Source organism: Malaclemys terrapin, chromosome 6, assembly GCF_027887155.1.
Source record: "Malaclemys terrapin pileata isolate rMalTer1 chromosome 6, rMalTer1.hap1, whole genome shotgun sequence".
In the NCBI taxonomy this organism is placed as follows: domain Eukaryota; kingdom Metazoa; phylum Chordata; order Testudines; family Emydidae; genus Malaclemys; species Malaclemys terrapin.
In genome coordinates, this window is record NC_071510.1 from 57,097,627 (window position 1) to 57,121,481 (window position 23,855).

General features: G+C 42.1%; 1 protein-coding gene across 5 annotated transcripts in view; it reads right to left on the reverse strand.

Annotated features, from left to right (window-relative positions):
* Positions 1–399: 399 nt before the first annotated feature.
* Positions 400–23,855, reverse strand: part of CSNK1G3 (casein kinase 1 gamma 3) — a 128,208-nt gene continuing 104,752 nt past the window's right edge. For 4 of the 5 annotated variants that reach the window (XM_054031948.1, XM_054031946.1, XM_054031944.1 and 1 more), the window contains 3 exons: positions 18,199–18,305; positions 17,755–17,778; positions 400–2,843 (listed from right to left, as the gene is read on the reverse strand). In XM_054031948.1, the coding sequence (XP_053887923.1) occupies positions 2,789–2,843; positions 17,755–17,778; positions 18,199–18,305 (186 nt within the window). In that variant the 3' untranslated portion in view covers positions 400–2,788. The remainder of the gene's footprint in view (positions 2,844–17,754; positions 17,779–18,198; positions 18,306–23,855) is intronic. The other variant, XM_054031947.1, reaches the window with a different exon arrangement.

A 23,855-nucleotide genomic window follows, 5' to 3' on the forward strand; every position in this document is an offset into this window, starting at 1 on the left:
AGCACCTCGCATGAAAAATGTCAACCTGAACAGTTAAAGTTTGGAGAAGTTATAAGCAACTGAAATCATGATATTATATAGGAAAGTGTTAGGCAATCAACTCCACAAGAATATTTTTCTTAAAATTATATGCTAGACACTGTGGCAAATACACTATTGCAACCATGGTCAGCTCCCAAAGAATGAATACCACATCACCAAGCATATTCCTATCAGGCTTATGTACTTCCATCCATTTGCTGTCAAATGCATCATCAGGCTGCCATTTTTAGTGACTTTCTTTTACAAGAGCAATGGTTTGGGAGTCCAAATAGATTGATTATAACTGCTTGGGAGGCCCCAGACTAATGACTTCCACCATTATAAACCAACACTGTCGGAAAGGGGGGAAAAGACAAGTTAAAAAAAAAACTACCTTTATTTTTTTTTCCTTCTTCAGTTACATAATTTTAAACAGGGATTTCATTTTTCTGACATTCAGAAAATGTTGACTTCATTAGTTTAGAAGGGAAAAAGCATACAAACGCAAAACATTGTTGGCTTAACCTGAACATACCTGCTTTAATTATTATTGACCAGTGTGTGTTGCCAGAAGGAAATGTTCCTCAGCATTAAAACAGAGCACTTAAAAATATTGCTAAAAAGCAAAATGTCTGGATACTGGTCTTTGCAGCAAATAAACAGATTTTATAATTTTTTTATATTTAAGTTCATAATTGGATTAATATACACATCTTGTGTGTAAGGAGTTCAAATCATATAAACACTGTACAGCCCAAACACCCCTTGAGAATTAAACTAAACTGTAGGATAAGAAATACAATACTGCATGTATTTACAAATATTATGGAGTGACAAATTTGGTCAAATACTGCAAAGACAGACAGGATTTCACATTAGAATGGTCAAGTCAACCTACTTCTTCAGCTCAAATCAAAATAAAGAACATTATGTAACTGTCCATAAGTTTAAGACAATCAGTAATACAAACAGATTGAGTGGAAACTGTTGACCCAGTTATACAGTATATACTTTTGTAGGCCAAGTTCAGGTTTTTAAAACAAAAATTTAACAAGATCATTAACAGCAACAGTGACAATGACCAGATTACACATTTTTGTGTTCATGTGAGCACATCATTCATCAAAACAATGCACTGCAGTTTTGGCAGGTAAGAAAAAATAAATTATAAAATACAACTAAAATCCCTGTAAATGCAATAATGAATTCAAAGGTGTGCACTTATCTAGTTTAATACACATTTTGAATGTTACCACAAAACAGATTAAAAAATAAATAAGTATGCCAGAAGGCATATGTTGACAGAAAAAAAAAATTACAAGTTAGCTCTTGGAGGCTTTTTAAAAAATTGTGAGAATTAATCTGAGTTTTGGTCAACAAGTCTGTCTAGCCACTTCCGTCCTTTTATTCCATCTCTCCAAGTACTTGCAGCTAAATATGACAAAAGCACACCTTTGTCATTATGGCTTTAAAAGAAGCAGACTTGAAAAAATGGAATGGGCTGCCTTTTCTACAGAACAGCTGGTTTATAGATATTGCAGGCACTTCAAAGGACTGTGGGGGAAAGTACCTGATCCATCCTTTCCCTAATATCTTACATCAGTTGCAATATTACACAGAAAGTTAAGAAGGTTCCAGAAAACTACAGCGAAGTTTTAGGTACTACAGTCTAGTACACAGAGAAGGCAGTATAAGTTCAACCCATTTCCATTGCCCTTTTTTTTTTTTTAATTAAATCAATGAGTAAAATAATTTACCAACAAGATCTAACAGTTACATGGCACATCCAAATTTTCAGTTTAAGGAGGATGTTGCCATTCAGCAGTAGCCTTCATGGGAACTGTAGGCTTTAATTCCCATTCCACTTTAAGCAGATTCACATTTATTTCCTCTTAGTGTATTTTATAACTCTTAAATATCTTCTCTCTTTTGAAAGTATTTCATCTTCCTGTCTAATGTAACCAGAAGCACAACTTACATTATACAAACATTTGTATTTTTGTACAAGCATTGTTGCCATTTCTACTATACTGCAACTCCATTAGAGGCACAACAAAAGCACATTTTCAAACCCAGATTCTACTGATGATATCTTTTTGTTCATTAGCAACTACAGCATAGACCATTGCTATCAGCAGAATCCATCTAGCTTCTTCCTCAGTATCTCCAGGTAGTGACTGTACCATATCATGGAGAGGATTTAATGCTAATACAATACAATTTGGGACTGCAGTACCATCAGTAATACTGAACAATCAACGCAGATGTCACAGACAATAAGAAATCTTAAGGTAAGACTTTTTATTATTTTTAAATGCTTGGGCAACTATATTTTTCTTCTTCATTATCCACTTGAAAAGACTGCTTTCAACATGCTGTTATAGAACTCATCAAAAACCAGATTTATGACATATCTGATCTTCAGCTAAGACACTGCTAATTGCTTTCTAGGACAGAAGAAATGCTTTTGAAGTTTAGTTTTGCTGAAGATAGAGCAGTGTTCATTTGTACCATTTCACTGGTCCATTTACTGATGGTCAAAGAAGCACTCATGTTTCATAAAACTTTAAAGCGTCCAGAAGAGATGGATGAAAAACAAAATACAAATGAAGGACAACCAAACCAAAGCACGGAGGCATGACATTTTTGTTTAAGATGGAGTCTTTGAAAATAATTTGTGGTCACTACAGAAATGATTTTTTTGTTTTAATCACAAGACAGCAGATGAACAAGAAAGTAATTCCCCATGTTCTGCCTGCTTCCAGAGTCATTTGTGGCGTTGAATAGTTTTCCTTTTCCTTCGCTTGAAAAAACAACAGCACCTGCAAGTGTGATAGGAAATACGACATTTAACAAAAAAATGAAAGCACAAAAATAAATCATATCTAATGCCATACTTGTTTAATTTAAAATATGCAGTTAAAACGTCATAAAGTTATAAACCACTGCAAGGTACATACGAACCTCCATTGAGGGTGACTGATACATTACTGAAGCCAAAATTACAGCAGAATTATTTCTAACTCTTTTCACACTTTCTTTGGAGACAGTCAAGTAAGTTACATAATAGACAAGAGAGTTACTAATAAAAGTGACTATTATAGTTTCAGGCCAAGACAGAACAGTCGTAATGTTTCAGAGTTATAATAAAGCATTATGTATTGAGGATGAAAGGTGTATTTTTGGAAATAAAATTGTTTTGATCTCCTGTGTATTACTTTTCATTAAGTGCTAGTATGACAAACAGGAATGTAAATGTATTTTAAATATTTATATACTGAACCACTACACTAACATTCACTAATATTGCTGTTGCTGCCCAACATAATTTTAAAGGCACCCTTTAAGCACTTAGAGCTTGGGAAAGGACTTTTTTTTTTTTTAAATGTCTCAAAACAATGTTTAACAATAACTTTAAAATTCACGTTCTGATTCAGTGCTGTGAAGAAACATCATAAATGAAGAGGACAGGGGTATGAAAAGAGCAAACAAATACAGATGAACAAAAAAAAGTGACGGAAAATAAAAAGCTAAAAAAGGAGTGACCGAAGACGCAGAAGAAAGAAAAACAAAAGAAAGGAGATAAGTTCTTTTAAAAATCAAAGACTAAACAAGAGAAAAAATACTGGGAGAAGACAACAAAAAAGAGGACTGAAGGAACAGACAGATGGAAGAAACTACACTTGGGGCATTTCCTTGCTATGTTAACATAACCCTTGGCTACACTTGCATGTTATACTGCAATAAAGCCTGTAAGGGCTTGTCTTCACGACCCGCCTGGATCGGTGGGTAGAAATCGATATCTCGGGGATCGAATTATCGCGTCTTGTCGGGACGCGACAATCGATCCCCGAATTGACGCACGTACTCCACCAGCCCAGGTAGAAGCAAGCGCCGTTGACGGGGAAGCCGCGGCGGTCGATTTGCCGCCATCCTCACAGCGGAGTAAGTCGGATCGGATATGACGAATTCAGCTACGCTATTCGCGTAGCTGAATTTGCGTATCTTAAATCGATTCCCCCCCCCACCCAGTGTAGACCTAGCCTAAGAGCGCTCTACCTTACTCCCCGTCCACACTGGCAAGGCACGTAGAGCGCCCTGACTCCCTGGCTGGAGTGCTCCTGGTACTCCACCTCCCCAAGAGGATTAAAAGCTGTTGTGTACTGGGTGAGACACTTCAGTGCCAGTATAAATGAGAAGTAACGTTACAATGCTCTAATTGAGCTCCGGAAACGTCCCATAATCCCCTTAACTGAAGTGGCCTCTCTTGTCTTTGTTGTGAACTCGGGACGCGGAAGTGCCCTTTCAAAGCTCTGTTTCGGAGCGCCGGCTGCTTATCTGGTCTGAGAAAAAAACGAACAGCTAATGTTTGCTTTGAGTGAGTGACAGAGAGGCGGGAGGGCTCTGTTTCGGAGTGCCGGCTGCTCCGAGAAAAAAAACAAACAGCTAATGTTTGCTTTGAGTGAATGAGAGAGAGGCGGGGGAGGGAGGAGGGTCTGAACTTACAAGACAGCGTGCTGACACACTCTCAGCACCCCAAAACACACTCTCTCTCCCCCCCAAACTCCCTGTCACACTCCACCCCACCACCCCCCATTTGAAAAGCACGTTGCAGCCACTTGAACGCTGGGATAGCTCCCCATAATGCACCGCTCCTAATGCAGCTGCAAGTGCTGCAAATGTGGCCACACCAGTGCACTTTAAGCTCTCAGTGTGGACAGACTAGAGCGCTTTCCCTAGTGCATTCTCCGAAGGCTGGTTTAACTTAAAGCGCTCTACAGCTGCAAGTGTAGCCAAGCCCATAAAGGAATTTAGCCCTCTTTCTAAAACCCCAAGATAAAAGCTGCTTTGACTTTCTGAAGATCTGCTCTAAGGTTAAAATGAACAATGAAGAAAATATCCACACGATCTTTTTTATTTATTATAATTTCAGAAGTGAATGGGCAAACTTTATTTTAGAATATGGGATAGCTTGCCCAGGACAGGTTTGATGATTTGTTGGTAGTGCTCTGTACTACTGTGCTGCACACTAAGTAAGGATTGCTATCCACAGCGTCTCCTTCTCGAGGTGAGAAGTGCTGTGGAAGTGACATATTCTACAGCTACTGCACTTAAGAGGATTGGTGTGCTTTCAGTATCTCAGCAGTCCTTCAGCTCATCAAGCATCAGCATTAATTATGTTCTAAAAGGAATCCTGCCTGCTTGGTTGAGATGTGGATTTTGAAAGGGAGAAAAATTAAGGGTCATTAGTGTTCCAAGAGAGATGAGGAATCCATCCATAGTGAGAGAAGAGTGGGAGAGTCACTTTCTCAAAATATTATCCAAGGGCACTCTGTAGCTCAATTACGAACAGAACTAGGGGACAGACTCAACCAAAGCTGGTCAGAGTTACATGACTTTCAGTAGAAAAAAACATTAGTTATTGATAATGAGGAAACCCACAATTAGAAGACCAAAAAGAATCTATATAGATTAAAGAATTCTTTTCAAGATATAGGTACCAGCAATATAATGTTATTTACATAGTCCTTATGAAAAAACAGAACATGGCAGATCTTGAAGAATAACAAATAAATGCACCTAAAATCTGTTCATAAATCCTTAGATTTTTTGGTCATCCATGTACGAATGGCCAAGCTATGACCACTACAGTTTGTGCTTAGGTTCTGAACCTGAAAGCACATCTGCAGAAATGGGTTCACTGCCAATTCCTCATTCACTGAATCTCTTTGCAAGCTTTCATTCACCATTCACTACTAGCTATCACACCTTTGGAGGCATGGCACAATCACTCATCAATGCACTGTTTGACAAAACACATGGAATAATACCAAGACATTTAATCTTAGGGTTCTGGTGATATGCCACTTGGGCTCCTGCCTCAGTTTATGTTTCCAGCTCTCAGAAGGATTTAGCCTTGTATTATAGGTTCACTTAGGGCTTGTCTACACAAACATTTAGTTTGTGGCAAACTGGGGCGTGAATCTACCCCAGACTAGTCTGCCATGGCCTAACGGTCCATGTGGACCACGCTGAAGCGTGACCAGTTTGTTAATGTGCTCTGATCTATTGGTAAGGGGAAATAAATCCTTGAATCTTAATATGTATTAATAATGTTTTTTGTTGGAGGAACATAAATATACATTCCAAATCATTAAACTGCCTTGGAAGCTCCGATACTACTAATATACATGAACATCTAAAGTGAACTCTCAAAGCCTCTAATTTTAACAAATGTCATTTAAATATATCTAAATTTGTGTAAGAAAATATAGACATCTATTTTAAAATCTCTCAACATAAAAGCTCTTATGGCAAGATTTAAAATAGAGCTAAATTTATACCTTAATATACACCTTAACAGACCTAAACCCACCTTCACTCAATGACATTCCACCAAGAAGTAGATCATGTTAGAATGGGCAACCCATATACCACAAGAGAACCTACTTCAATACAGGAAAAAACCCTCTGAGTGTACACCCCTAGTTGTCACCTATCACTCCATACTGGAACGTATACAGGTTATCACTAAACAGTTACTTCCCACATTTTATGGGGACCATATCCTGAAAGAAATCTTTCCTGAAACCTCTCTTCTGGCCTTCAAGCCTCCCTGCATCTTCCAGCTCCTCAGCAGAAGCAAGTTCCTCACAGACCAGTACACCAACTCAAAGCAACACCAGCCTCTCCCATAACACCAGATGCAAAGCAAAACCTGCAGACATATCTTCACTGATATGATGGTCAATAGCACAACACACCTTTCAAGATCCATGGGTCCTACACGCAAGCCTATCACAACATGTGATGTACTTCATCCAGTGCACCAAATGCCTCAACAACTACATGGATTGAAAACAGTCACTACACTCTCAAAAGAACTCACACAGAAAATAATAAACGACAAAAAAAAAATTCATATCACCCGTAGTTGAACACTTTTCAAGTCCTCTGTCTTCACCCTCAATGGAAACTTGCACAAACACAGCAAAAGATAACTCTGCTAGACACCAAAAATCATGGATTGAATAAAGACATTGGATTTATGGCTCACTACAAAATCTATAACCCACTAACCCTTTGTCCTACGACTGTAGAGCTGTTATCCACACACTTGACCTTGAATGGATTCTTGCAAAATGTGTTAACTCGTCTCTTCCACCCTTAAATTTAGCTTCAGAGGGGTAGTCGTGTTAGTCTGAATCTGTAAAAAGCAACAGAGGGTCCTGTGGCACCACAGGACCCTCTGTTGCTTTTTAAATTTAGCTGAGACATTCTGAGTACCTCTCCCAGACCTGAAGAGCTCTGTGTAAGCTCGAAAGCTTGTCTCTTTCACCAACAGAAGTTAGTCCAATAAAAGATATTAACTCACCCACCTTTTGTCTCTAAATTTATACAGACAGTTTATAACCCCTTGAAGAATACAATTTGTAACAAAAATCCTGCAGTGTTTAAATATGCTGTCACTAGAGGGCCTCACTATCAAACATACTATTGAATTGCTATAAAACAATTTTAATAGTGCACAAATTCTCTGTGCATTTAAGTGTTTGAAACACACAGCTACCACAACTTTAAGTATGCACACAAATATCTAAGGATGTTAAAAGTTACTATTATACTTAATAGGAAGGAAGGAATCCACAATCTGCAAGACATGTTCTCATGTACTAACAAATATTTTAGGCATTTAAAAATGTTTTCTATATGACAAAAGTTGATCATGTTTTCTAAACTTTTTGCTTGTGGGTGTAATAATTTTCATCTGTTGCATAAACAGTGATTATCCTACCTAAGGCTAGGTCTACACTACGGGTGGTGGTGGTGGTGGGGGGTCAACCTAAGATACGCAACTTCAGCTATGTGAATAGCGTAGCTGAAGTTGCGTATTTTAGGTTGACTTACCTGACCGTGAGGACGGCGGCAAGACAACCGCTGCCGTGCCGCCGTCGACTCCACTTCCGCCTCTTGCTGCAGTGGATTTCCGGAGTTGACGGCAGAGCGATCAGGGATCGATTTTATCGCGTCTTCACTAGACGCGATAGGTCGATCCCCAATAGATTGATTGCTACCCGCCGATCCGGCGGGTAGTGAAGAGGTGCCCTAAGGGAAAGCAACAGTTTAGTTTGTGAATCTAAAGAGGATTAACTATTACTGATTAACTCTGTGTGCGGACGTTCTTATTCCAGAATAAAAGTGCTTAATTCCAAATTAGCTTAATCCATTTTGGAATAAGAGTGTCCACAGATGGAGTTAACTATTCCTAATTAAATAGGATTAACTATTCCCTGTATAGACAAGCCTTTATTCTTTCCCCCTTTGTTTACTGCCACTACTTCATCTTCTCTGACCTCAGAGTTCCACCTCACTTTAGTCTAGTGTATCCAAAGTGTTTATAGTCAAGAAATTTATCTACCTTATTGCTATGATAATATCACTGCGCTTCTCAAGTCTCTCATTGCTCAGTCTCCTTCCACTTCTTTCTCATGCCTATCTCCACCTTTAAAGTTTTTTGTTATTTTTCTCTTGCCTCTCACATAACCTTCACTCAGTTAATTCTACATTCTTTCTTGTTGCTTTTATCGCCTCCCTCCAAATCATGTTCTCGCTCATGCTGCTCCCTATACCTTGGACAACCTCCTACCTCCAGTGTACCAAGCAACTTCACTCTCCTTTAATTTTCCTCTAAGATGCTGAAATATTAAACTTTCTCCTTTGGCTCTGACGCTACCACACTAGCCTCCAGTCAGGTACTTCCCCACATACCACTCCTATTCTTATTCAGGATTTGATTATATTTTAATGAAGCCATCATAACAAATGATTTCCCCTGGTCTCCCTTTTTTAATATCACTCCAATTTCATTCATGTTTGATATTTGTATGCATTTTATCTGTTATTTAATATTCATATTACAATTATTCCCACTGACCCCATCAGGATTGGCACTTCACTGTGCTAGGCTCTGCACATACAAAGACCCTGTCCTGGAGGGCTTACAATTTCCAAAAATTAGTGGAACTGATCAACAACCGGAAGTTCCATTCCAGGGGAAAAAACGGTTACTAATCTTTTGTAACTCTTGTTCTTTAAAATGTGTTGCTCATGTCTATTACATTGTAGGTGTGTGTGCTCGCCACATGCACTGGTGCCAGAAGTTTTCCTCTTAGTGGTATCTGTAGGGGACCAGCTCTGGCGTCCTCTGGATTGGCATGTGTATGCACCGCTATAAGGGGCGCTGCTGGCTCCCCCATTCCTTCTTGCTGGAACTCTGTCAGAGGGGAAGGAGGGTGGGTCATGGAATGGACACGAGCAACACATCTCGTAGAACAACAGTTACAAAATGTTAGTAACCTTTTTTTCTTCAAGTGATTGCTCATGACCATTCCATTGTAGGTGACTCCTAAGCAGTACATATGGAGGCGGGTACAAGTTCATGGATGTGTCTATTGCAACACAGCTCTACCAAAACCGGTGTCATCTCTGGCTTGCTCAGTGATGGCGTAATGTGTCGTGTGCGTGTACACCGAAGACCATGACACAGTCCTGAAGATGTCCTGGATAGGGACATGTGCTAGGAAAGCAGCTGAAAACACCTGTGTCCTTGTCGAATAAGCCTTCACTATCAGTGGAGGCACAGCCCGTACTATCTCGTAGCAAGTACAGATGCAAGTGATGATCCAGGTCGAAATCCTCTGAGAGGACACAGGAAGGCCCTTCATCCTGTCAGCACCGAAATAAAGAGCTAAGTCTGTGGAAGAGCTTGGTGCGCGACAAGTAGAAAGCCAGTGCACGCCTGACATCTAGAGTATGCAGATGCCTCTCCTCGTTGGTCGTATGAGGCTTTGGATAGAACACCAGGAGGAAAATATCCTGATTGACATGGAAGTGCGACACCAACTTTGGCGGGAAGGTCGGATGGGGCTGCAGCTGATCTTTGTCCGTATAGAACACCGCGTACGAGCGCTCTGAAGTAAGGGCTCTAATCTCGGAGACTCGTCTCGCTGAGGTAATAGCTACAAGGAATGCAACCTTCCATGACAGGTGGGAAAGGGAACAAGAAGCCATAGGCTCAAAGGGCGGTCCTGTGAGCCCGGAGAGGACTAGGCTGAGGTCCCATTGGGGGACAAGGTCTCGGACTGGTGGAAAGTCTTTCATGGCCTTTCAGGAAGTCATCTCATGCAAGAATACTGATCTATCCTGGACGCGAGGGTGGAAGGCTGATATGGCCACCAAGTGAACCTTGATCGAAGAGAAGGCAAGGCTCTAGTGCTTTAAGTGAAGCAGGTAATCCAGAATGGACTGCAGAGACAATTGGGTTGGTGAGATACTCCGCTCTGACACCCAGCAGGATAAAAAGCTTTGCCAGATAAGTTGCTCTGATGGAGGGCTTTCTGCTCTCCAAGAGAACCTGCTGTACCTGACTAGAACAGATTTGTTCCTAAAATAAAAAAAATAAATTAGTGGAGATATCCTATCTCCTAGAACTGGAAGGGACTTTGAAAGGTTATCGAGTCCAGCCCCCTGCCTTCACTAGCAGGACCAAGTACTGATTTTTGCCCCAGACTCCTAAGTGGCCCCATCAAGGATTGAACTCACAACCCTGGGTTTAGCAGGCCAATGCTCAACCACTGAGCTATCCCTCCTCCGGATTCAGCCATGCAGCATCCAAGCTGTGAAGTGGAGAGAGGTTCGGTTCGGGTGCAGGAGCTGACCATGATCCTGTGAGAGTAGGCCATGGGTCTGGGAAGTGGCCATGGGGCTGCTACAGCTGGGTTCATGAACATGCCGAACCAATGCTGGTGAAGTCATGCTGGGGCAATCATAATGACTTGTGCTTTGTCCCTCTTGATTTTTAAGAGGACTCTGCTGATGAGTGGAACTGGTGGGAAAGCGTACATCTCCTGGCCATGACGGGAGAAAGGCATCAGAAAGTGAGCCTTTGCTGAGGCTTTGCAGAGAGCAGAACTGATGACACTTTCTGTTCTGTCTGGTGGTGAACCGGTCCACTCAGGGAGCTCCCCACTTCTGGAAGAGTGAAGGGACCACTCATGGTGAGAGAAGAAGGACCTGCTGAGACAATCTGCCAGCGTATTCCAGATGCCGGGGAGGTGCGAGGCTTACAGGTGGATTGTATGCTGAATGCAGAAGTCCCACAGACGGAGAGCCTCCTGGCACAGAGCCGACAAACTAGCTCCCCCTGCCTGTTGACATAGAACATGGAGGCTGTGTTGTCTGTCATCGCCTGACCGGACAGTTGGGGAAGGAACACTCCGTAAGCCAGAGTGATGGGTCTGAGAGCTCCCTGACTTTTATATGTAGTGCAAGCTCCTCTCGTGACCATAACCCCTGAGTCCACAGTGTACTGAGATCCACTTCCCAACCAAGATCGGACCATCTGAAATCAGACTGTGGGTAGCGGACTCAGGAACGGCACACCTTCCAACACCAGAATTGTGTCGGAGCACCACTGCAGGGAGGTAAGTACCCATGGCGGGATCATGAAGCGCTTGTCCAGGTGACACCTGGCTGGTGAGTAGACCGACGCCAGCCACATCTGGAGGGGACACAGGCTGAGTATCGCATGCCGGACAATGTACGTGCATGCTGCCATGTATCCCCATAGTCTGAGACCGACCCAGGCAGTGGTGAGTGGATGGGCAGTGACGCTGGCAATCAGATCTGACATTACCTTGAACCTGGCCTCTGCAGGAACGCTCTGTCTTGGGTAAAGTCTGAGTACTGCTCCGATAAACTATATCCTTTGGACTGGGACCAAGGTTGATTTTTGTTCATTTATCAACAGGCATAGAGCTTGAGAAGTGGCTGGCAACATCTCGATGCTGCACTGGACCTGGACCCTGGAGCACCCCTTGATGAGCCAGTTATCGATGTACAGGTAGATCTGGATACCCTGACATCTGACATAGGCCACCACCTCCGACATGCACTTCGTAAACACCCTTGTCGCCATTGCTAGGCCTAAAAGGAGCACTGCAAATTGGTAGTGGGCGGTCCCAACTATGAAACTTAGGAATCGTCTGTGTCCGTGAAATATGGATATGTGAAAGTAAGTGTCTTTCATGTCAAGGGTGGAGTACCAGTCTCCCGGATCCAGGGAAGGAATGGAGGCGGCCAGGGAGACCATGCGGATCTTCAACTTCTTGAGATAATTGTTGAGGCTCCGCAGGTTGACCTCCCCCGCTTAGCCTTTGGGATAAAAACATAGCAGGATTAAAATCCTTTCCCCCTCAAGTGCAGAGGGACTTCATCCACGTCTCCCACCCGCAGAAGGCCCTGCATCTAGTGAGTGAGCAGATGCTCATGAGAAGGGTCCCTGAGGAGGGATGGGGAGAGAGGGCGGGAGGGGGCAATAGAAATAAACTAGAGGGTATTCCCCCTGCTGCTGTGCTGAGGACCCACTAATCCGATGTTACAGTGGCCCAGGCAGAGCGGAAGGAAGACAAGCGGTTGGAAAAAAGCAGGGGTGCTGAAAGGCCTCTGGCGTGGACGGCACCACCAGGTGCCAAGTACCTCTGCCGCTTCCCAGGGTAGCAGGCAGGTCTCAAAGGGGGCTTGACAGATCAACGAGTCTGGCCACCGTCTGGAGGGGAGGAGCTGCCCCATGCTGGCCTTTGCTTTCCTCCAGCCCTCTCCTTCCTTTTATGGGACACAGAAGAATGCCCTCTCCCGGCTTTTCTTTGCTTTTTAGCTGGTACCAGGGATTGGGATTGGTGCCGGTCAGAGGCTGGTGCCAGCGGTGCACTCTGTACCAACGCTGCAGTGTTTGGAGCGGAGTCCGATCTAGCCAGCTCTAAGGCGGGTGTGACGGCCGACTCCCTAAGGGAGCGCTCTAATTAGAATGTCCTGCTCCTTTCTGGTTCGCAGCTTGAAACTTTTAAAAATGCGACACTCATCACTCACGTGGATCTCCCCCAAACACCTAGGACAGTGATAGGGATCACTGACTGCCATAGGTTTTCTGCAGCGGTCACAAGGCTTGAAGCCCATGGATCGAGGCATGCCCCGTCCCTAGGCTAAGTCCCATGGGGGACTAACTATTTCTAACTTATGCACTAAGGGAAATAATAAACTATACAAACTTTATAAGAACTACATATCTCCCCCGATATAACGCTGTCCTCGGGAGCCAAAAAATCTTACTGCGTTATAGGTGAAACCGCATTATATCAAACTTGCTTTGATCCACCAGAGCGCGCAGCCCCGCCACCCCCAGAACGCTGCTTTACCGCGTTATATCCGAATTCGTGTTATATCAGGTCGCTTTATATCGGGGTAGAGGTGTATATACAAGAGATTCAAAACTAGGCACAGTTGAGAAGGAAAGAATGCCGAGGCAAGGAGACGATCCAGTACCGTCACTGGTGCTAAGAAGTAACTGAAGGAGGGGGAGCTGGCGGTGTCCCTTATACCAGCGCATACACACGCTACTCCAGATGGAGCCCAAGCTGGTCCTCTATGGATATCACTGAGGGAAAAACTTCCGGCATTGGTGCATGTGGCAAGCAAACACACCACAATGGAATGGAAATGAGCAATCACTCAAAGAAGTTTATATTTCAACATTTTAATTTGACCTGAATCAGAACAAAAGTTAAAATATTGAAATTTTCACAGAATAAGATGCTGCAAAAAAATCTGATTTCAAAATGTTGGAACATTTTGACCATTTGAGAATCAAAACACTCAGTTTGTGCTTAGTTTGACTTTGAACTGTATTTGCCTGAGCTGCTGCAGTGGTTCACAGGAGTTGTAGTTTGGGGTCCTCATGTCCCCAATCTTCCCTATAAACTAGACTCCCTGGCCAGAATACATCTTCTCTGATGGTGCCATGATGGTTCAACCAGAGGACAGACTGTGTTGCATCATGGGATATGTAACCTAGTTGAGGAGCCCAACCCACAATGGACAAAGGAGACATGCAGCATCTGAAACAAACTCCCATAAAGCACTCCAACAGCTTAGGCAGATGCAATTCAGTGTTGAACTGAGATAAAATAAAATGTTTTGATTTGGTTCCACAAATCGAAGTATTTCCATTCAAGACAACCTGAGCCAAAACAAAATATTTTTATTGTTACTTTTGCCAAAATTTCATTTTCCCTGCAGAAAATTTTGATTTTGTGGAAACTATTTTTCACAGAAAAAACACTGACAAAATCCCTGACTAGCTCTTAAAATTTGATTGTGTATTCTTTAGGACAGGAACCTGGTCTTAAAGCTATAAAACATCATGCAAACTTATGGCACTATAAAATAATTAAATAGCCACATACATAATAGAAAAAATTTAATTTAAAATTAGAGTATTTCATTTTTCAAAATTAGGGTGAGTGTAAATAAATACTGCGCTGATTTTAAATATATGACCAACACAATCACAGTAGTGTATATTTGTATATTTTTAATATATGTGTATTTTGTGTGCACACACACATATATATTACATACACACACAGAAAGCACAGTAAAAATACTGTTGGGCTGGCAATTATAAAGTGTCCCTTTGCTAGCAATCGGATGCTTATAGGAAAACAAGCTACCAGATTCACAAGGTTAACCCTGAAAAGAAGTGGTTTATCTACATCTGGCTAAACTATTCTTGTGTCCATAAATCACTGGCAGCTAGCTGTGAGAGCAGTTTTTCTGCAACCTAAAAAAATCCCTGAAACCAAAAATAAATTCTGTCTTGGCAGTAAACTGAGAGACTAATGATATTTTGGGAAAATACTAAATTCATGCTCCTGGAATATGGGAAAATATTACAAATGAAAATTTCTGGAAAGCTTTAACTTTGTTCATATTTTCAGAAGGAGAAAAGACTAGGCAAAGGAACAAAAAGTAATTAGTTTCTTGACAAAATACCAAGTTTCCTTAAAAAAGTTACCTATAATGTCTGTCCTTAATCCAGATATGAAAAATATAGTTCTACTTACATTTTACATTGCTGTTTGAACATTAAGTAATCGTCACAACACCCTATGAACTAAGTTTTATTTTATTTTTGTAGTTGATTAAGATTCTTGCAATATATAGTTATAAAGCACTTAATACCTGAAAGGATTCCTAATGCATACACCTAGTATATTATTGCTTGAAGCAGCTTTTTTTGCCTTTAATTACTAAGAAAACATAAAACCAGTTCTAAAAGGATGGTGAAGCAGAAGGTGTGGTTTAGATTCCACTGGCAATAAAATAGTTGTCCTCTCTGGAAAAGTGAGATTCCCATGCATCAAAAAGATTAATAGGAGTCAGATGTAAAGAGACAGGTTAAGATTCACTTGTTTAGCATATGAGATGCAACAGCAAAAAAAAAAAAAAATGAGTCCAAAAAATTCAAAGATAGGCACCTAAATAAGTGATTTTTTTCAGAGATGCTGAAGATAAATGCTATATAAATCAAAGGAAGCAGCAGTTTCTGAGCATCTCTTAAAACTGCCTGGACTTCATTTTTTTAGGTGCCTGCATATGGATTTAATTGTCTAACTCTAAGCTTCTACATTTGAAAATTTTGGCCTTATTCTTCATCATTTTTCCAGACATGAGCACCTGGCAACAGCTTTAGTGTAAGTCAAGCCAAATCTACAAATCATCTAGTATGTAGACTATTGAGGCAAGTAGTGTTTTGTAAATTACATAATGAACGTTAAGTAGCTGCCCTGAAAATTTGTAACATCAGAAATAATCTGAAGTTAGCTATGGTCTTTAAAAGTGCTTTGGTGAAACAAGGTCATAGCAGTGATTAAATACTACTACAGACCATTAAGAATAATATTCTAAGGCAGATTTATTTGTACAGTGAGTCATTTCAGCAGATACCATCAGCACATACTGATGGACTTTCAAAAGAGATTTTTCCACTGCAAGTATAATCCAAGAAATGTTTTCAGTTTTACAAGTGGCCTACTTCCCCCTAATATCTTCCATCTTGATAACACTATTTGAATGAATGTTTTGGGTAGTCCTAACATCGAAGAAGAAACACATGTGAGTATAAACTCTTTGGGGAAGGGACTACTGTATCTCTCTCTAAGAGATCCTAACTCAATGGGGCCCCAGTGCAACTGTGTCTGACCTCTGGGCACTCTGTAATACTTCCGTTGTCACTAGTAATAATGTACCAACACCTTCATGCATGAGTGTCTCCATCTGGTGACCAGCTGGACACACCGCTGTGAAATCATGTTCTCCAAAGCAATACAAAAATGTCAATTAAAACCCCATATTTATTTTCTAATAATCAAGGAAAATCTCTTTTATTCTTTATTACAAATTCCACTATTCAAATGGGTGTATTTAATTCCCACATAATATACAGTAACTCCTCATTTAATGTCATCCCGCTTAACGTTGTTTCAATGTTACATCCCTGCCCAATTAGGTAACATGCTCGTTTAAAGTTGTGCAATGCTCCCTTATAATGTCATCTGGCTGCCTGCTTATAAGATTCTGTGGAAGAGCAGCGACTTTACAAGGGAGCATTGTACAAGTTCCGCTTCTCTGCCTCCTCCCCCTCCCTCCCAGCACTTCCCCCACCACAAAACAGCTGTTTGGCGGCATTTAGGACTTTCTGCGAGGGAGGGGCAGGCACGGGGAAGCGCTGTGTCTCCACTCCTCCCTCCCAGAAAGTCTTAGGACTTTGGGGGGGGGAGGGATGTGGCGTGCTCCAGAGAGGAGGTGGAGTGGGGGTGGGAAGTGGTGGGCCTGGAGTGGAGCGGGGACAGGAAGAGGCGGGCCTGGAGCATTCCCGGCAAAGTCCGAGTCTGTTCTGCTCCGGGGAAGCTGCTGCTGTAAAGGTACTTCCTAGCGTCCTTGCCTGGGGCGGGCTGTGCCTGTGTGGGGTAAGCCCGGGACACTTCCCAACCAAAGCACAGTACAGTACTGTACAGTATATAATGCCTTTTGTCTGCCCCAAAAAAATTTCCTTGGAACCTAACCCCCCGCATTTACATTAAATCTAATGGGAAAATTGGATTAGTTTAACATTGTTTCACTTAAAGTTTCATTTTTCAGGAACATAACTACAACGTTAAGTAAGGCATCCGAAGAAGTGGGCTGTAGTCCACGAAAGCTTATGCTCTAATAAATTTGTTAGTCTCTAAGGTGCCACAAGTACTCCTGTTCTTCTTTTTAAGGAGTTACTGTACATCAACAAATACTTTTCCCTTTCACTGTGATTTATGTACCCTGCAGTTAAGTTTTTGTAATTAGTTAGCAAGTTGTCAATTACTAATAATTTAGTAAGTACTATGTTTAAAAAAAAAATATGCAAAGTTCAAACATCTTCTAATATTTAGTGCCAGTTCAGATAAATTAGTTATTTTCTAGATATTAAATTGTTACCCGAATATGAAAACATCTGAAAACATCAATGTTTTTCCACTAAAACAGCATAGCAAATAATATATATATAAAAAAAACATTGATATTGTACTGACCTCTTAAAAGTATTGGAGAAAATACACACAGACTACACCACTTGAAACAAACAAGAGTTGAAGCAGGCAAAACAGCTCCTTAACATGCTAGTATTTCTTCCTGCCTCCAAGACAGGCTGTCTAATGGTACTATGTACTTCAAATCATTTTGCATAGGTTTTCCAATTGTAATTGCCATTTTAAGGCCTTTTTTTTCCCATAAAGTTTTAAGCCACGCAATGAGAACAAAGCCAATGGAGCTATTTCTGCCTGCCTACACTTTGGAACTCACCACATGTTCAACACTTTCTGGCAGCTATGCACAAAAAAATAAAGGAAAAAAGAGAATCAGAACACCATACACCAGGCAAAAGTTCTACAATTCTCACGAGAGATGTATTCAGTATAGTGATTTAAAAAGACAGTAAAATTTCTTACCAAGCTGTTAGCTAGTATGTCAAAATCAAGTATGGATTTCACTACTGTAAAGCGAACAATTTGTGTTATTTTAACTTTAACTAATGGAGTCAACCTTAAGGATAACCGATATTCTAATATTTAATCATTTGAAGTCCACATAATTAAAGCTCAAAAATATTGAAGTATTTTGCCACTTCCTAATACAAGTGTGCAAGGTTCTTTTAATAAGTAAGTAGGTAAATGAAATGCTGATTAGCTCAGTACTGGGGATCAAAACACTGGCTTTTAAACTTTAATAGATAAGAACAATACATACTTTGTTTCATCCATTACTTCTACTTCTGTAGGGGCTGTGATAGGAGCGTTCGAACGGCCTGCAGTTGGGTCATCTGTGTTCAATTCTCCATTTGTTGAGCTTACAACCTGCAATTACCAAAAGTATTTTAAGTCATGCAAGTGCACATGTAGGATTCTGAAAATGCATAACATACTGAAAAATCCAGATTAGCGTTATTAATATATTACCATTTTAGATGCTATCATGACCATCATTCTTCTAATACTATTTACTAACTTTGCTCCATGCACTCACTCTCCTGCTGCTACAAGAAAAGCCATCTATAAGACTGACTCCTTAAAAATGGCAGACCGAGGCTTTGTCTACACTAGCACTTTTGTCAGCAAAACTTTTGTTGGTTGGGGTTTGGTAAAAACAAACCCTTGACCAACATAAGTTTCACCAACAAAAGCACTATTGTGGATAGCACTATGTCAGCGGGAGAGTGGTAAAGTCTGTAGTGTAGACATAGCCTAAGTGCAGCATCACAGTATTTAGGACTGATAGCCCCAGATCTCAGCTTTCTTTGATACAATCACTAAGACAAAGCAAGAACATGACGATAGTAAGGAAGAAACTGTTCTGGCCATTTGGCAAGAGCAGCAGGTGAGAACATAGGGAACCAAGGCTCTGTTGATTTCCCACTACCTAGCAGTATATTTAGGAGCTATCGAGGAGGCAGCCAGGGCATCTGCCAATCTTCATGACTTCAGAAGCTTCCTGGAGTGTCACCTTCCCTATTGGCCAGCTGACCTCCAGGACTCCAGGTCAGAGAAGGCAAGATTGCACTGGCAATGCTGTGGCTGTCCCCTCCTGATTAGTGATCACTGTTGTTACAAAGCTTGCAGGCCTCTCTAATGGTTCCTGGTTGACCCAAGAGCAGGCACTTTGCAGGAGTCAAGTCTGTTTTCTGCCTGATGTATGATACTGCCTGATACCAAGAGACTCAGTGCAGTCCTACCCTAGCTCTGCCGTCTACAGGGTCTCTCTGAGTTGCTTAGCCGCCCCCCACCCTTGTCCCAGATGGAACCAAATGGGTCATTCTGCAAAAAGCACTCACCAAGGGTGGAAAGACTGTTGGCTGCAAGGCCCAAAGTGTTTGCTCTAAGTTCCCCTGAAGCATTAACTGCCATCCATTAAATAGGTATGCTCTTACCTTCTACACCCATCTTCTCCCAAACTCCTTCCCAACTTCCCAGACCATCCTGGCTTTCAGGACCCCTGGCTTGGTTTTTAGCCAACTATCATCTACAACTATTATCACTTCCCTAGCGACCAACAGGGCAAATGAGGCCATTCCAGAGCCTTCTCCCTGATTTTATTTTGGATAGTTTGCCAGGCAGTTGGCTGACTGAGGGTAGATGAAGAGAGAGTGCACATCAGATCAGGGGACCCCACGCTGTAAGGCAAAGGGCAGGTCTACTAGCTGAGGGCAGAAAAGCAGTATCTGCATGATGATACAATTCCAGTTGGGATAATATGGTGGAGGAGCCTGTAGGACAGAGGTGAAACTTAGCATGCAGTTAGTGCCCAGAACAGCATGTAGGATGAAACTAGATGGGACAGATAGGGATCACCAGCCAAGTCAATATTATGGTTCGGGAATAGGAAGATGGCCCAAGAGCTTATACTTCAGAAGATTCTTAACCTCTTGTGATTAAGGGTTATATAGGGAGACAAGCCAGGTGGAAAATCACCCCTCTATTGTGCCATTTACTGGATTACTCTCACAAGTTGTATTACTGTAGCTACTGTGGAATTATCGGCAGAGCTGGTAGCACTACTTGCTAAGGTGGCCCCACACTTCCTACTATAAAACCCTGTTTTTAATTGCTTATAACTTTGCCAATCTTTAACCATCTGGGTTGAAATTTTCTATGCAAGGTGTCTGCTTAAGGCTGATTTTTTAAAAATGTTTCAGCTAAAATGGGTCAACCATTTCCAAGAATGAGATTAGGGGAAAAAATACATTGGTTTTGCCAATGTTAAAAAAATAAAAAAATGAAGACCTTTTCTTTGAGAAACTCTAGCACGCCCTTGTTTTGGAACAGGGATCTGAAATTTGCCCAGGCAACGATCTTTGTGGATGAGATGTATATTTTGCATCCTCATAAAAATCCATTCAATTTTGGACAAGCTACAAGCCCCTGAAAAATCTCAGATGCATGTGCTCAGCAGAGCCTTGCTACAATATAGCTAAATTATGAAAAGATTCCATCTGCTCTGAGCATGCTCTGATCCAGGGCTGCAGGGGATGAGGAGCACTTTCCTTGCAATGGCTGCTCCCAGGTGCTGCAGGCTAGGGTGAGGCCAGGCATGGCAAGTGAGAATAGGGAGACTCTCTCCTGTATACTCAATGTTTGCTCCACTGCACCCAGGAAGCACTGAGAAGGAAGTCACCTGACTTGAATGCAGAAAGACCAAGAGCCTGATATGGGAAGAGGGTGGAACAGATTGGGACAAGGAGCCTGGGGGCAAGATGGAGGGTATAGGCTGGGTCTGGAGTCTGGCTGGAAGGGAGAGAAACCGGGACTGGGTAAAATGGAGATAATAATACTTCCCTACCTCACAAGGGTGTTGTGAGGGTAAATACATTTCACACATATAATTACCTCCAGTAGACAGACTGCGAGACAGGAAGACAAATCAAATGAGTAGCTGGGATGGGGGGACTAAAATTGGTTGAGGACCACTACTAGGGAGACTAAGAGCAGCTGGGGGTAAACAGGGTGGGATGACTGAAAGCTTGGAGGGGAAGACTGAGTGGATGATGAAATGCTGGGGGGACTTGTACTAGCTAGGCAAGGAGACATGGGGATAAGGAGCCTGGCGAACCATCACTAATATAAGAAGGGCATATGGTAGCAGCACATTTCTACATTTCAGGCAATCAGCGGAACTGAATAATGTATGGCCAGTTCTTCCAATACATAAATGGGCAGTACATTCTGGCTATGGGTGAGCAGGCACTCTCACATTCCAACTTTCACTCTGTGGCCTTTCCCTTTTCTCTTGCAGAAAACCTTAAACCCCAACTCTGTAGCTCTATCAGCTTTAGAAATAGGAAGGATTTAGCTAGGAATCATCGCTCCACATGGGACAAAAGGTTCCTCATCACTTGGGAATCCTACAGGCCCATGCGCTAAGCTTGCTCCATTGCTGAATTATTGTTATTCTAAGGAGATCTTTTCCTCTTGGCTTACTAGATGAGCAAGTGGGCTGCAGTGAATGAAGGGCCTCAACAGGTGGCCTGCATTGAAGGGTGTGTGTTGGCAGGCATCCCACTGATTAGCCATTTATGTCTGGAATGGGGCAAGTTAGTTTCCCTTCTGGTTCTCAAAAACAGAGCAAAAGGATATTCAGGTGAGCCCAGAACTCCTGTGTCAAAGTTTTGTTTTTCTTCATTGAGCATGAGATTCCCTCTTTACTCGGTATGGATTGCTTGTCATCCTCTAGACCAATGGTTTTTGATATTTTCTACACTCTGACTTCATGCTACAAGAAAAAAGAATTGCAGAACCTCCTTCCCATATGGCCATAAAGAACGAAAGGTAGGCGTGATTGACAACTCATTCTGAAGAACCCTTAATGCTGATGGATCTCCTACTAACATATCTATCCCTTCTACCCTGGAACCAACGTATCAGTTGTCACTGCCAGGTACTTGAAAGCAGTTGTCTGGGTGGCTGGCAAGTAGTACTCAGTTTGTTTCCAGTTGTACATCCAACTCTTCAGTAGACTATGCACTCACATCTTTAGCCTTCCTTCCTAGTATTTTCCTGGAGTGGGATTCAGCTGACTTGTGATTTGATCACCTGGGGAAGATGATAGGGTTATGTATGGGGATTAGCTCATGCCACTCTTTGACAACATGTAATAGAAACACATATGGCTTGCATGTCATCAACCAACTTTGGGGAAATTATGTGATTTCAGAAACTGATGTAGACTTGTTGGATAAGATAACAATGCAATGTAAGAATTTTACCAAATGTTCCTAAGGCCAGCCAGATTTAGTCTGAACTCTACTGCATGAGCACCCACATAGCTCTTGCACCTTTCCCTACAGACTACAGATCTGGAAAGACAGCAATCAAAGCAAGAACATAAGTAAGTAATTCTTCAGATTTGTTCAACAATTTTACTCCTGGGGGAATTCTATGCCAAAAAAAAAATAAAAATTCTGCAACAAAAATTTTAAAATTCTGCGCACAATATTTTAAAATTTTGCAAAATTATGCATATTTTATTTGTCAAAGTAACACAATATAATCACAACAGTTTTAATTATTTTTGGTCATTTACTTCTAAATACCTGTCAGCAAGTATGTCTGTAACTATACAGACAACAAAAAAGATTCAGGAAATGTTTTTTGACAAATAGATTCCTTACTAGACATATTAGTACAGAACTCTGAGTAACAGTTCATTTAAGCTACAATACAGAACTATATTTCCCGCACCCCTCAGAAGCAGTGCAAAGGGTTGGGGGATTCAGGGGTAATGGAGAAGCTGATGGAGAGGGAAGTAAATTGCTGGGAAGGAGCCTGGGTGTGAATTTGGAGGGTTGTTGGCTATGGGTGGGAAAAGTATGGAACGGGTTTTTTGGGGGGGCAGGGAGGAATTATTAGGGAGCTTCCCCCATGAAGACCCTAGCTGACCCCTAGCCTCTCCCATTCAGTCAGGCACATCTGCCCCCGTCCCCATGTGGCCCTGCACCCCTTCCCCCTGTCCCTATGTGACTCTGTGTACTTGAAGTCCCTATGTAACTATGTCCCTATGTGACCCCCTCTGCCATCCCCTGTCTCTCTGTGTCCCCACCCAGCCACTCCCCTGTCCCTATAACCCTTCCCCCTGTCCCCATGTGTCTGTGGCACCACTCATCCACCCCGTCCCGATGTTTTCCTGTAATTCCTCTCCATGTGTCTCTCTGCTCCCCTCAGCCACCCTCTGTCCCTATGTAGCTCTGCACCTCCTCCCCCATCACCATGTAGCCTCCGCCCCCGCACCCCCGGGCCCTGTGACTCCACTCCCATTCAGCCCCTGCCCCAGTCTGTCCTCCTCCATTAGCCCTTATGAGCCTCTGTCTGACACCACGCCCCAAGCACCACACACTGACTCCCCATAGCCTGTCTCCTGAGCTGTCCTGACAGGCGCTGCGAAGAATGCAGGCTCTTTCTTTTCCCTAGATGGTTGGGAGCTGCTGCTGTATTCTATCGGGACAGCACACGCTGGTGGGAAAAAGGTGGAATTGCAGCAACAATTTGGCAGCTTTTTTCGGTGCAAAACATTAAAAATATGCGTGACTCATTAATTATGCACACACGCAGTAGTGCAGAATCCCCCCGGAATACTATTTCCACAGTACCTATTGCCATGGCATATGGGCGCCTGACAACAAACATCCCATGTAAATGACTAGAGGGTGAAGGAGACTATTACGACTTTTCCTCAGTAGGGCATTCCTGTACTTTTTCATTCAGTTTTTCCTCATTCACTCATCAATATCTTATACAGAAATGTTGTAATTTGTTAGCTTTAACTGTATACTGCTTTGGCCAAGAATGCGCAGCTGTCTCAGAAGTGGGGTACAATTTTGTAGGGTTACCATATTTCAGCAAGCAAAAAAGAGGACG